Source organism: Hippopotamus amphibius, chromosome 5 (assembly GCF_030028045.1).
Source record: "Hippopotamus amphibius kiboko isolate mHipAmp2 chromosome 5, mHipAmp2.hap2, whole genome shotgun sequence".
Classification (NCBI taxonomy): Eukaryota; Metazoa; Chordata; class Mammalia; order Artiodactyla; family Hippopotamidae; genus Hippopotamus; species Hippopotamus amphibius.
In genome coordinates this window covers 102,346,320-102,360,536 of record NC_080190.1, presented here as the reverse complement: position 1 = coordinate 102,360,536, position 14,217 = coordinate 102,346,320, and the positions used below count along the sequence as shown (strand labels likewise).

At 35.8% G+C, this 14,217-nt stretch overlaps 1 protein-coding gene across 4 annotated transcripts in view; it reads left to right on the top strand.

Annotated features, from left to right (window-relative positions):
- RALYL (RALY RNA binding protein like) overlaps positions 1-14,217 on the top strand; it is a 726,682-nt gene that overhangs the window by 679,336 nt on the left and 33,129 nt on the right. For all 4 annotated transcript variants that reach the window (XM_057735922.1, XM_057735921.1, XM_057735919.1 and 1 more), the window contains exon 7: positions 1,751-1,864. In XM_057735922.1, coding sequence (XP_057591905.1) covers positions 1,751-1,864 — 114 coding nt within the window. The remainder of the gene's footprint in view (positions 1-1,750; positions 1,865-14,217) is intronic.

The window sequence follows — 14,217 nt, the reverse complement described above, 5'->3', positions numbered from 1 at the left end:
CAACCTCATTTCTGGGCTGAGGAGTGACTCCACTTAATAAAAAATATATTCTATTAGTTTCCAGCCATGGTCCCATTTCTCCTCCACTGAAATCTAATGTTTTAAGATAAAATATTTTCTATTAAATTTGATAGATTTAAGTAAAACTACATGACATGCTTCCATCAAGGAAAATGAAAATCATTCTTCAAAGCGGAATCAATTTGCAATTGTGACAGAAGATGCTTTTCAAATTTAGCTGAGATTCAACAATGACACTTTGATGTCTTGGAAATAAGTGACATAGGAGTAATTCTCTATTTTAAACTGTGTTCTCCTTCCAGTTTGGTTCTTCATAATGGGAACTCTACAGGGTCACTTCTTGCAGTTTTTATTTGCAAACTACTTTGTATAATATAATAAAAATCTGCTTGTTATGAAAAAATTATGATTTTATAATAGAAAATGTTTTTTCATGTTTAAATTGGAAAGAAATCTGTTCTTTCTAGCAATTAATGTATATTAATGTGTAATTTATCATATAGGTTATATCACATGTTTTATTTGACAAATAGCTATTTCAAGCAAATGTATATTGCATTTAATTTTTTACTACTTACAAAAAATTCCTGGAGACTAAAGAAGCAAACTAAACTCTCAAGTTTTTCAGAAATATCCAAGCTAAGATTATTATAAACTTGAAAGGAAAAATGACAGAGAAGAATAATAGACTGAAATCAAGATCTTTACCCAAGTTATTGAAGCACAGCTGTCTATTGAGGCATGGACACCTAAAAACTCACCTAATGAAAGCTCATAGACAGGTATAGCTCTTCTAGAGTTATAGCTTTAGAAATCTTTGATCTCATTGAGAGTTCATGACAAAGATTCCAGTGGTTCTCAGAAAAATGAGAAGATAAGAACAGTGCAGTGAATTTTTCACAAACAAAAACATTCTTCATTGAAAGGATTTTCCTTAAAATAGGAAACTGACCTTTTCTTAAGACCTTTTCTTTATAAAATAATTGTTATTATCATTGATAGTGAGGTGTTTGTTGTTATTTTTAACATCCTTACTTGGCAAAATTAAAAGTAGTCAGTCTTGTGTTAGTCCCATTTTTAGTCCCGCTAAATACCCAAAACCTGGAATAGGTGAATTTCCTTTCCTTCCAGCCCCAGGGCTTAAAAAGAGGCATGCACAAACCATTGCTGCAATTTTTAATAAAGAAAGTAGCAAAAGTTCAGCAAGTTGGAAAGAGTTCTCTAACATTTAAGACATTTCTTTAGAGGACAAATGTTATGTCCTGGTTTCAATCAATCACCAAGGAACTGGATTAAAAATATCACCGGCTGCTGAAATATATATTACAAGTAGTCCTCTAAGCAGTATTAACATACCTGTCATAATTTAATCATTCCTTAATCTGAATCCATTTTACAGTACAGATTTATTCTACCATTTGCCAAAACTGAATTCAGTATCATTTAGTTATTGTATAAAACATTTCTAGATTCCTCTATCCCACTGCGTAACCTTCAGTGAAAAGATTTAGTATCAAATGTTCACATCACTGAGAATCACTGCTTGTAATTGGCAAAGTCATCCAGTATTTCAGAATTACTGGAAACAATGAGAAACAGATAAGATTGAAAAGTATCCTATGTGATGTGACACAGTCTTGAGAAAACATGGGGTGTCCGTGAGTTGTGTTCTAAGTGGGTCGTGGTGCCTTTGACCTTCTGTTGCATTCTTTCCCTTTTCCCTTTCCAGTGAAATCAGATGAGTTACAGACAATCAAGAAAGAATTAACCCAGATCAAAACTAAAGTTGACTCCTTGCTAGGACGCCTGGAGAAGATTGAGAAGCAGCAGAAGGCGGAGGCAGGTAAGTGAAAAAGATCTGTGGCCACAGATGTGTCGGAATTAAACCATTGAAACGCTGTGAATCACGGAGACAGTGCAGGCCCAGGGGTATACTGGCTGAGTTTAATAGAGTTTAGTAGAGATACACGAATACAATCTTTAAGCCTAGAATTGCAATGATGGAATCTGATTTTTTAACTTTTTAGAGAAGGTGAGCCAACTTGCTCAAAAATTTAAATGAATTTAAAAATTCATATTTTTAAAAAGGAAGGAAAAAAAGTATTTTGATGCTAATAATAATTAACAGTTGGATCATAATTAAAAGTTTACATCTCAATATCAAGTCACCTATAAGAAAAATCAATTAATGAAATATTCTATCAGGCTAAAATTATATTCCTACTTCATTAAATTAACTGCAGCAAAATTTAACAGATTTCAAAAACCATGATTACTATAAAGTTCCACTCTTGCATTGCTGCAACTCTGCAAAACTTCAGAACCCAGTTTCAGGATCTCAGTATCAACAGTATGCCTGGCCACCCAAGACCATGTCATTTGACTTAATCCTTTAACTTAATGTCCTCTCTCCTTTGAATTATCTGCCCTGACCCTAGTTCCATGCTAATACAATTCTAATACTCTTTTACACAGCAGCAGAGAGTTTTAAAATCATACACTGTGAGAACTGGCATAAACTTAGAGATGAGCTAGTGCTTCATTTGCAGATCGTGTTCTGCAACATCTTTGATGAGTCAGAGGCTCCTTGGAGATGGATGAGGGCTAGAAGGAGATCCAGGAGGTGGATGAACTGATGCCTCCTATAAACCCAGCCCTTGCTGCAAACAGGGTAGCACTACCTGCATCTGTTTTAAATGTTGGGACTCAACATAAGACTTCATTTGCTAGGAGGGCTTCACGTTTTCAAAAGTAAACAATACAGTTTTGAAAACCATTAGTCAAATCCAGCCTCCTCATTTTGCAGATGAGAAAATGAAGGTTCAAGAAGGTACACTGACTTTTCCATAGCCACATAAATAGTTCGTGAGAAATCTAGTCTCAAACCCAGGTCTTGTGAGGGAAAGCACTGCCCTTTCCAATGTTATGGTCTCAGTCTCAGGTTCCACCCAGGGGCTGGTCCCAGGATTTCCCGGAAGTGAGGCTACCTGGGTAACAACTAACTGATGAGAACCACTTGGAATGTAGGGTCCGTGAGTTACAACAGAGAGGAGCCTGCCTATTTGTTGACTGTATCACTGGGGAAGTGACTAGAGCTTACCTTCTGGGGATGATGCGTGCAAGGTTCAAGAATAGAAAGAAGCCAGTGGTGAGGTGGTGAGAGAAACACGCTGTGGTTCAAATCTTCACACACTACTTAGCCTCAGTTTTCTCACTTATAAAATGAGGATGGTAATGGCTACCTGGCATTGTGAGAAATGAATAAAGTAGCACGTGTAAGTTATACAGTACAGTAACTAACAGAGTAAAGGCTCAGTAATTAAGCTATTTGGTCTTGTTAGTAACATAAACATATATAGGCAAATGAACATTTCCTACTACTTTCATGCAGCCTGTTTTTTAAAATAGTAAGCCATATTGTATGGTAGATTTTCACTGACTTTTGTTAATGTGGATGAAAAGTGATAACTAATAGATAAAATGGGATCATTTTTAATAACAATTTCTGTTATATTTTCTATTGGAAAAAGATATGCTACCTACGCTTCTTAACAGAGAAATTTAGATTTTAGAAAATTTTTTATATGCTGTCTATGGCACTAATCTAAAGTGCTGCTAGAAATGAAATATCCTGTGATGTTGCCTAAATCAATATTTCCCTTTGAGGAACTTCTGTGAAATTCGTTATTATGTAAAACAACCCTTACGGCAAAGGACTTTGATAACCAATTTGCACTTCAGTTTAAAGGATTATGGAGAACTCATTTAAATATAAATCACCTCAAAGAGAAAAATGTGATCCTTATTCCATCATATTATAACTTCCAGTTTCCTGCAATGAATAATACCTTCCACATATCTTCTTAGAAGATCATCTATAAGCGTGACACTAAAATTCAAAGCTTGCATTTTCTTTTCATGAAAGCCTGTCACCTTATTTTTGTAAGTATTTAAACTTTCCCAGTCACGAGACAGTTATTTTTTAAATGATAGGCTTAGGCCTTTGATATTTATGTCTTTCTTACTTGCACATGTCAGGAAGAAAATAGAATTATTTAATGTGTAATTTCATTCTCTTAGTAATTGTTTCCTGAACGGTATTCATATTTATGGAGATAAAATGATCATTTTCTATATTTTCTTTATGAAAAGAAATCAGGGTTGTATGGAGTCAATACTACATTATGGAAAGTGGAGAAAAATATATTAAAATTCTTTTTAAATGCTCAGTACCTCCTTATTAAATTTAAGGGAACACCCATTTTAATGTTTATTTGGTTGCAAGCCAATTATTTGGTAGTTAACATTTACTTTTCACTGTTGCTCTTTTATACTTCTCTCATTCTCAATTTTCTTTTAGTCACTTGATGATGAAAGTTTCCAGCATAGAACAGTGGCAGGAAGGAGATGGAGGGTTTTGCAAGCAGGATAAAGCCACACAGCCTGGTGCTTTTCCTGAGTTCATAGGATCACTTTTTTTTTCTTTTTTGTTTGAAGTGAATTCCTAAGCTATCAGGAGTAATTGTAAGCTATCAGGAGTAATTGTAACGAGGCATAAGGACCTCATTTTGGATTCTCTATACCTTAAATTGCTGCTAATAGATGTTTGCATATCCTGTCTCTTTCTTTGATGTTGTAAACTTCCTTGGAACAAGGTCATGCTTTCTCTAACTTTTCTAATTCTTCCAACACAATATACTATGCACAGAATATGATTTAGCAGGTCATTTAACTTTTCTAGCTCTCAAGCCCCTCAAATGTAAAATAAAGGAAGGGATTATGGCCTCAAACATATATTCCAGCTTTTAAATTATGATTAGTATGAATCCACCCTACATATGTTATTTTTTCCTATTTGAATAATTCAAATAACATTACTTTGGGATATGGTGAGTATAGATTATTGAAAATAACAAATAACACATATCAGTTTAGCCTCCCATTGTGCCTCCTTCCTAGGTGATTCTTTTAAAAGAGATGTATAAATTGCCACATATGAAGAGCACAATTTATATGTGGTTTACACAGTGATATAAAATGACCATAAAGGGTGAAAGGAGTGAGAAGGAAAACTGAAGACTGAGTATTGTACAATTGGCGGTGACGTCTTTTAAAAAATCAAATTTCAGGCAAAGACTCTCTGATATGAAAAGTCAGTTAGGCATTCTTTAATTCAACTGTATTCTCGGTGACATGCACCACACATGACCAGCCAGACTCGCTTGGACAATTCCAGTGAAAATAGCCAACCTTCTCTAACCGTTAGACCTAACCGTTAGAGAGGTCATACATCAGTCCCATAGGATAAATTCATCCTGCCCATGTGTTTGGTAAAAGAAACAGATTTTTTTAATAAATTAATGTCGAAGAATTGGAATATTACAAATAAGTATCAAAATATATAATTTCTTTTGAAAAATTGGAATCTTTCAATACTGTTGCCATATTATACGTGGCATGCATTTTTCAGTTTGTTAGCATCTTTATCCAGCCCATTCACACGTTGATGCTACTTGCTTGGTCCTTGATCACATTTGTGTCTCAGACGCCTATGGTAGGTTCTCCTTATGCTGAGCCAAAATGGATTTTGCTTTCACTTGGTTCAGTTCTCCTTTTTATGTCCCCTGAAACCAAGCTTAATGTCTAATCCCTTGTGAATGTAACAGCCGATTAAATATCTAAGAGAGCTGTAGTATTCTCATCCTTCCAAAACTTTGAATCAATATAATTGGCCCACAGATGCTCCACTTAGCTGCATTCAAGTTTTGGTCAAAACATCTTTGATGCCTTCTTTTCTCCAGATAAGTATCAATAATTTCTTCAGCTGCTTCTCATGTAGTTTAGTTCTGCATGTTGAACCACTGTCATCTCTCTTTGGTCCCTGTATAGTTTGTCAACTACAGACTGTGGGAATCAGAATGGAAGATGTTGCTCCAGATATGATCTCACTGCGGCCACCTGTAACGTGGCTACTAGTTCTGTTCTGAATATGTAACTGCTATCATTTACACTTTGGATTAGATTCATGATGTGTCTGGTTACAGATGTTGGACTGAACACGTGAACTGAGGTCTGCTTCTTCCTGAATCTGCATTAAATTAATGACAGGTTTGCAAAATGGAAATCCCTAGGCGTAAAGAAAATGGCAGCAAAATTTTAGAAGCTGAACAGCAGGTAGAGAAGTATACCTGACTTAACACATCCTAGAAATGAGTCCAGTTTTAACCACAGAACTCCCAAAAGGCTCAGAATCAAAGTCATCAACTTCCTCTGGAAAAGAGGGTATAAATGGCTGAAAGTTTGTTAAAGAAACAGATTCCTTTGTCACCATTTGCAGCTGTCCTTGGCCCACTAGAAGCCTTGAAAAGTTTCCTCCAGAAAAGCTAAAACGTCATATCTCAGGACTAATAGACAACAGACAAATTTGAGAGCAGTTACAAACAGGGAGAAAAACAGAAGTTTACACAATTACTGTAGAAATTCCAAGCATTCTTCTCCCCTTCAGCTGCCAGACTACTGGCAGGACACAAGAAGAGGTTTTAATTGGGAATGTGAGCAGCTTAAAAGAAAATATTTAGGCCTTTCTCACTTTCTGAGATGGCCCACACTCTGTCTGTGGAGTGTGTTTCTCTCTAAATAAATCCACTCTTACCTATCACTTTGTCTCTTGCCGAATTCTTCAGGCGACAGGACATCAAGAACCTGAGCTTCATTAAGTCCTGAGACCAGGTGTGTGATCTCAATTAAAAGACTGTGAGTTCAAGTCCGAATCTGGGTTTAGGCTGGGTGTGAGTCCTGGCCCATGAGTTCAAGTTCCAATTTGAGTTACACGGTTTTACTACCACTTACCTCCTTAGGGGTCTAATAGTTTCTTCCCCTGTGTTGAGTGTCCTGAAGCCTAAAGAGCTTGGGAGAACAGAAATTTTGAATCACATGATATTGGGGCACAGGGCCGGCTGCCCCCAAAATAGGCCTCAATGGTGCATTGTTTATTTTTTAAATTAATTTATTTATTTATTATTTATTTATTTATTTTATTGGCTGTGTTGGGTCTTCATTGCTGCCCACGGGCTTTCTCTAGTTGTGGCAAGCGGGGGCTGCTCTTCATTGTTGTGTGTGGGCTCCTCATTGCGGTGGCTTCTCATTGTGGATCATGGGTTCTAGGTGCGTGGGCTTCAGTAGTTGTGGGCTCATGGACTCAATAGTTGTGGCGCACGGGCTTTGTTGCTTTGCAGCATGTGGTATCTTCCTAAGGCAGGGATCGAACCCACGTCCCTTGCATTGGCAGGTGGATTCTTAACCACTGCACCACCTAGGAAGTCCTGATTATTTTTTAATTAAAATTAAGAAACAGCTGATGTAAGAGGGACAGTTTGACCCTCCTCCGTGTCTCTCTGGAAGCAGGAAATAAATTTCCCATGTGATACACACTACTATATAAAATAGATAACCAACAAGGACCTACTGTATAGCACAGGGAACTGTACCAATATTTGTAATAACCTAAAAGGGAAAAGAATCTGAAAAAAATAGATATATATGTATATATAGCTGAATCACTTTACTGTACACCTGAAATTAACACAACATTGTAAATCAACTATAGTTCATTTAGAAAAAAAGAAAGATTTAAAAATGTTGGCATGAGAGTCCACCCAAGAAAATAGTCAACAAGATCACAAATAAATAACACAGGATTGAAAGACAAAATTGGAGAAACCCTCCCAGACAATATAGAAGAAAATACAGACAGAAAATAGGAAGGGAATGAAATGAAAATTACTGGATGACTGTCTGAAAAACAGGATTTCAGAAAGGAAGAGGAAAAGGAACAGCCAAAAACAATTTTTTTCAGGTAAAAAAAAAAAAACCCAAAACTGAAGAACATAGTTAACCAGATTGAAAGGATCCACTGAGTGCCTGTAACAGGGGGTGAAAACAGAGGTGCATCAAAACATAAAACTGTGATATTTCAGAACATGGGGACAAAGAGAAGATCCTACAACCTTCCAGAGAGAGAGGAAAAGAGAGAGAATGGATTTTATATGAGGAAACAGGAATCAGAATGCCAACAGGCCTTTCAGCAGACACACTAAAAGCTAGAAGGCAATGAAAACATGCTCTAAAAATTCTGAGGAAGACGACTGTAATCTACAACTCTATACTTAATTCCCAAATATTAAACGTGAGAGTAAAGATATTTTCAGGTGTACAAGGCATAAAAAATTTACCTCCAATTCGCCCTTTCTCTGACAAATACTGGAGGATATACTTCACTAAAACAAGAAGTTAAACCAAGAAAGGGAAAAACATGACTTTCCCAAAGCAGAGAATCCTCAGGAGGATGGTAAAGATTCTAGTGTGTGAGCTAGGAAAGAGATCTGGAAAGAAATGAGTCCAGATCAGACCTGCTTAAAAGTTTGCTTGAAAAGAGACTTTTTCAAGTAGATGAAATGGCTTCAGTGGCTAATAGATGGGGGAGTGAATTGGTTGAGATGAGATTTACACATCTGGTTGAGGGATAGGTGAGTTTGTGTAAGCATATAGAGCTAAGTACATAAAGAACTAAGTTTAAAACAAACAACGCAATATTTAATTCCAAAGAAAGTAAACTATTGTTTGGGAAAAAAACAAGTTATTCATTATATACTAACAGCTTTGCTGCCCAAAGCAATTACATAGTTAAATTTATGTAAAAACTGAAAACTGATCTAATCCAATTTACAGTATAACTCTCTAGGGAGATGGGAAGTAAGTGGGGAGTGTGTAATGGAGAACTCATCCTCAGCTTCCCAAGGGTGATGTAAATAGTGTATAAAACTAATCAAGAAGTAGCAATATAAACATGCTATTTAGAAATATGAGGGTATATATTTAAAAGGATCAGCCCTTAAAGAACTGGAAATGGTAAGCAAGTGGGAAGAGAAGACTGCTATTTTTCATAACCAGTTTTGTAGAAATATTTAACTACAAAAATTAAATGCTTTAGAGAAGCTCAATTTATGGGGGAAAAAAGAGATTGAGTTGTCTAGCAAATGAATCAAAACTTTTCCAACTGCTTCCCGGAGAGCTCCAGAGGCCAACCCTCAGAGAAGTGTCACTGGACACATGTTAAAAAGACTTCATTCAAGACTGTTGCAATAGGGGATGGAAATTGAACTCAGCTCTACCAAAACAAAGGGTAGGAGTGTTTTTAAATGTGAGAGTGAGCTGATAGAAAAGTATTGGAGGATTTTAGTAGGGAGGTTGCTCAATGTGAGGCCATCTGTGTTTGCTGATTGACTCTATGAAAGTTAGGCTCCTACTGGCCCACTGGGAGGCAGGAGTCCTATCTTTATCTGATGACTACATTTCAAAGAGAGGGCCTCCAGGTCTGGAGAAGACATGCCTGGGTTACAAAAAATGTACAGCACAAAGGGGCATAGAAAGAATTTACAATTGCAAGGTTTCTAAAGTAAATGCTCTAAGGAAAAGGAGATAAGAGCCCATAATCAGAATGAAGTCTGTTGAAAGTAAAGTCAAGCCAAGGGGAACATTAAGGCTTTCTTGGTCACAGCTCAATCATAGTCTTTAAAAACTGAACTGTTTCTCATCTAAATATAGTCCTCTCTGCACCCTGCCTCTGTCACATCATCATTACATAAATCCTGTCAATCACATTGCCAACCTTGACATCATCTTCTATTCCTACTATAGCCAGTGTTGCAAAATCTGACCTTTGGCATCTTTTTACTCCATCCCTTCTCTCTATTTTCCCAATGGTACTGCTGATACCCAAGCCTGCTCACTTGCTCTGTTGTACTCCCTTATTTTTTTTTTTAAGAACTTTTTGCTGTTCTCTCCATTTCTAGTTCCTCCCTAATTCATCTTCCTTGTGACAAATAGATTTACACTTCTAAAACATCCAAGGCCCCAGACTTGGGAATCAAACAGAACTAGGTTCACATCCTACTAGAAACCTAGTCTCAGAACTTACTACTGGCATAAAATTTGGAAAGGTCCTTATAAAATTTATAAAATGGATAAAATAATATTGATTCCTTAAAATTATTGTGAGATTTTTAAAAAACATGTTATCTCAGTAATTTTTTAAATGATTTATATTAAATCTATGGTTACCTCAACTTTTGAGGGTACTCTTGTGAACAACTTTGAGGTCATTCTCGCCAGGAATGTACTTATGTAACTAGTGTTTTAATCTAAAAGCATTCCTCCTGCATACCTTTCCTAATGCTCATTTATGTCACTGTTAGTAATACCAGTCATAATAAGTGCATCTTTCTAAATGGCATTTACTGGAATCATTGAGTTAAATTCATATTACACACAGGTATTGTAGATTTTTTTACAAATACAGTTTATACTGCAATGCAAAAACAATAGTTTCAGGATACAAGCTGGCTCTGATGAATGATGTGACTGTTTTATATCAGCTTTCTTTCCAACCATCTGCTGAGGACAATCCAGCTAGCAATTAGCTGGCAATTAAGCCAGCATGTCAAAAAACTTAATTGCCATCTCAACCAATTTTGAGAGTTATATTAATGATAATAGCTCTACAGCAAACTGAATTTAATAAAAATGCTTTGAACATAAATCCCAACAATTCTAATGTGTTTTCTAAATCATATGTACATGTTGAAATAGAAATGAGATGTACAGAAAACATATTTCAATATGAGGATTGAAATTTAATATCAAATTTTTTCCTTCGGGGCTTTTTAAAGCCTGAGGCATTTTCCCTTAAACAGAAGCATTTACCTGTCACTTGTACTTCATTTCCTTTGGAAAACATTGTTTAGTTAGAGCTTTGCCCCTAACTAAGCAGACATCTTCATTCCTGAATTTAAAATTGTCTGGTTCCTCCCTCCTACACTGTTGGTGGGAATGTAAGTTGGTGCAGCCACTGTGGAAAGCTGTATGGAGATTCCTCAGAAAACTAAAAACAGAATTACCATATGATCCAGCAATCCCACTCCTGGGCATATATCCATGCAAAACTATCATTCAAAAAGACACATGCACCCCTATGTTCATAGCAGCACTATTTGCAATAGCCAAGACATGGAAACAACTTAAATGTCCATCAACAGATGAATGGGTAAAGATGTGGTAAATGTATGCAATAGAATGCTTCTCAGTCATTAAAAAGAACAAAATCATGCCATTTGCAGCAACATGGATGCAACTAAAGATTAGCATACTAAGTGAAGTAAGTCAGAAAGAGAAAGACAAATACCATACGATATCACTTATATGTGGAATCTAATATATGACACACATCAACCTATCTATGCAACAGAAACAGAATCACGGGCATGGAGAACAGACTGGTGGTTTTCAAGGGGGTGGGGGGTGGGGGAACGATGGAGTGGGAGGTTGGGGTTAGCAGATGTAAGCTTTTATATATAGAATGGATAAACAACAAGGTCCTATTGTATAGCACAGGGAACTATGCTCAATATCCTATGATAAACCATAAGGGAAAATAATAGTAAAAAAAGAATGTATATATATGTATAACTGAATCCCTTTGCTGTACAGCAGTAATTAACACAACATTGTAAACCAACTATGCTTCAATAAAAACATTTTAATTTAAAAAAATTAAAACCTCAAAAAAAATTATCTGGTTCCTGAAGAGATTCAAAACACTCTCCTGGTATGTAAAATTAGGCATTTTTTCCGAGAGATGTATTCGAAAACAGCCCCGGCCATGGAGTCAGAAAACCTTAGGTGGGAATTTCAACTCTTGTACATAGTAACTGTGGGCACCTTACTGAATATATGTATGCCTCAATTTCTCCCTCTGGAAAAATGGTAAATAAGCCAGTCCTATAGGATGTTTCAAGGCTTAAGGTTAATGAATGTCCCATAGTCAGCACTTGGTAAGCACTCACTAACTTGCAGCCAAAATAAACCTTTTTTTTCTGTTGAAATTAATAATTTATATAATATTAGAGATATCTTTTAGGCACAAGCTGCTAACTTTTTGGTTCCTGATATATTCTTTTTAAAAATCTGAAACTAACTCACTTTTCTCACAAAAGAAATCTTGTGGTCATCCCTCACTTTGACTTCAGAAGTCAATGAAGACTCCAAAAGATGCCAGTGATCAAAGGCAGCCCTTCTCCCGCAAGCACTTGAAGACATCACAGTTTATTTTTCTCCTGGAGGCTTAGTATAAACATGAACAATTTTCCTCTGAGAAACCCTCATACCCCACAGTTGATTTTGCCTTAGTGATGTGGAGCTTTTGTGTAGAATGTGGCAAGGAGCTTTCTTTTAGCTTCTTTGAATTTATATTTTTGTTACCATGGTGCCAAATTCAAAAAATCACTTTGCCTCTATGAAAAGAACTTGACACCCAGACATTTATTTTGATTTTTTTAGTTCCAAGGAAATTCATGAATATATTCAACAAATATTGAATATGCATGTAAGCCTCTGAGTTAGCCATCAGGGATACAGAAATGTGTAAAAATGTTTCTGCCCCAAAGAAGCTTCAGTGGAAGAGACATAAGTGCAGGCACACATGTGTGTGTACACACACGTAGGCTCACAATAAAAAGTAAAAGTGATAAGTAGAGAAACAATTATGCAGATAAAGAGACTGTTATGAAGTTAAGAATAAACTAAAAAACTAATACCTACTTAAAAAAATACTCATGTCTAATAGAAGTAACATTAGGTAATTATTCATAAAAATAGAACAAGTTGCTTATTTTCTTTCTATTTCAACAAGATCATAACTGGACCAAAACTGCTTGTTACACTGTGAACAGGAAATGCTTTTATGTGTGATTTTTTCATGAAACCCGTCACTGTTTAGTGATTATAACATTTCCCATTCAGATAATGCCAAAAACCTGTGGCGAGCACATCCCTGAAGCACAGACTGCCTGTGTTTCTGTTAAACTCCTGTGAGTCAATTGCCATTGTAATTAAAGCTATTTTTTCTCAACCCAGACAATGTCTTCCATGCATTTAGCTTTCAGATTAATGAATGAATGAATGAGGATGTTATAGAGTTTTTTTGCAATGAACTACATTAATACACATCTGCCTTTGAAATAGGTCATCAGAGGAATTACAGGTGTGTTGAAAATTAATACACAAAACAGAGTAACTTAAAACACTATGTCTGTCTAAACAGAAATTAAGGGGCCATGTCAAATCCAAAGTTGTGTTTGTAATATATGATTCTTGATCAGTAGTGCTGAATTATTTTGACATGGACAATTTATGTATAGCAATCAAGTAATCAATATAGATTCAACTCAAAAACTGTTTTGTACCTCTTAAGGTAACATGTTTGTGTGCCCTTTATAGTTTAAAGAACACATTCACTTCTTTTCCTCATTTGAGCACACTGCAGCCTTCTGAAAGATGTTATCTCTATGCTCACCTTTTAGAAAAGAAAATTACAGTTAAGAGAACTAGTGATTAGCAAAAGTGTGGATATCAAATCCTATATCCTCTCTAATACTTTATCTCTTCTATGTATAAGGCATTCAATGAGGGGTACAGAGCACATCAAAATATTTCTTGACAAATGACTTGTATTGCACTTTTCACTTTATGAAAGATTTATATCTTTATTATCCCCTTTAGAGCGTGACAATGACCTTTTGAGGCAATAGCTCAAGTTTCAAGGAAGCTTAAACACTAACGAGAAAAGGAGAAGACAACAGTAGAACTATTTGATCTGGGCTTTGGTTGATCAAAGAAGGAGGGATTGTATTCAACTAAGAAGATCAGGAAAGTCAGCTTGGATTCCAAAGATAACTGAAGCAAATTGTTACACAAAGCCAAATGAGGGTGACACAATTTCAAGATCTGGCCCTACACAGATTCTCTGAAAATCCACTACAATTTTTGGACCAGAGATTTTCTAGAGAAAAAAAAAGAAAAATTGTAATTTTCAACATCAAAAAGTGACAGTTCTTAGAGAACAAATATTTCTGAAATCATTAGAGAAGAAATAGATATGCCAGACCAAATAAATTTCCAATATAATATGAATTTTAGCAGAAGCCCATTTGTGTATTATAACAAAAGAATAAACACAATGAATTAAAATTGAGGAAGTCTGACTTTAGGGAAAGTTGTAATAGTAGGGACTTTTTTTTATAGAATAATAGTTATCCAACCCCAAACCTTCACTCCTTTTTCTTTCTTAATATACCAACACCA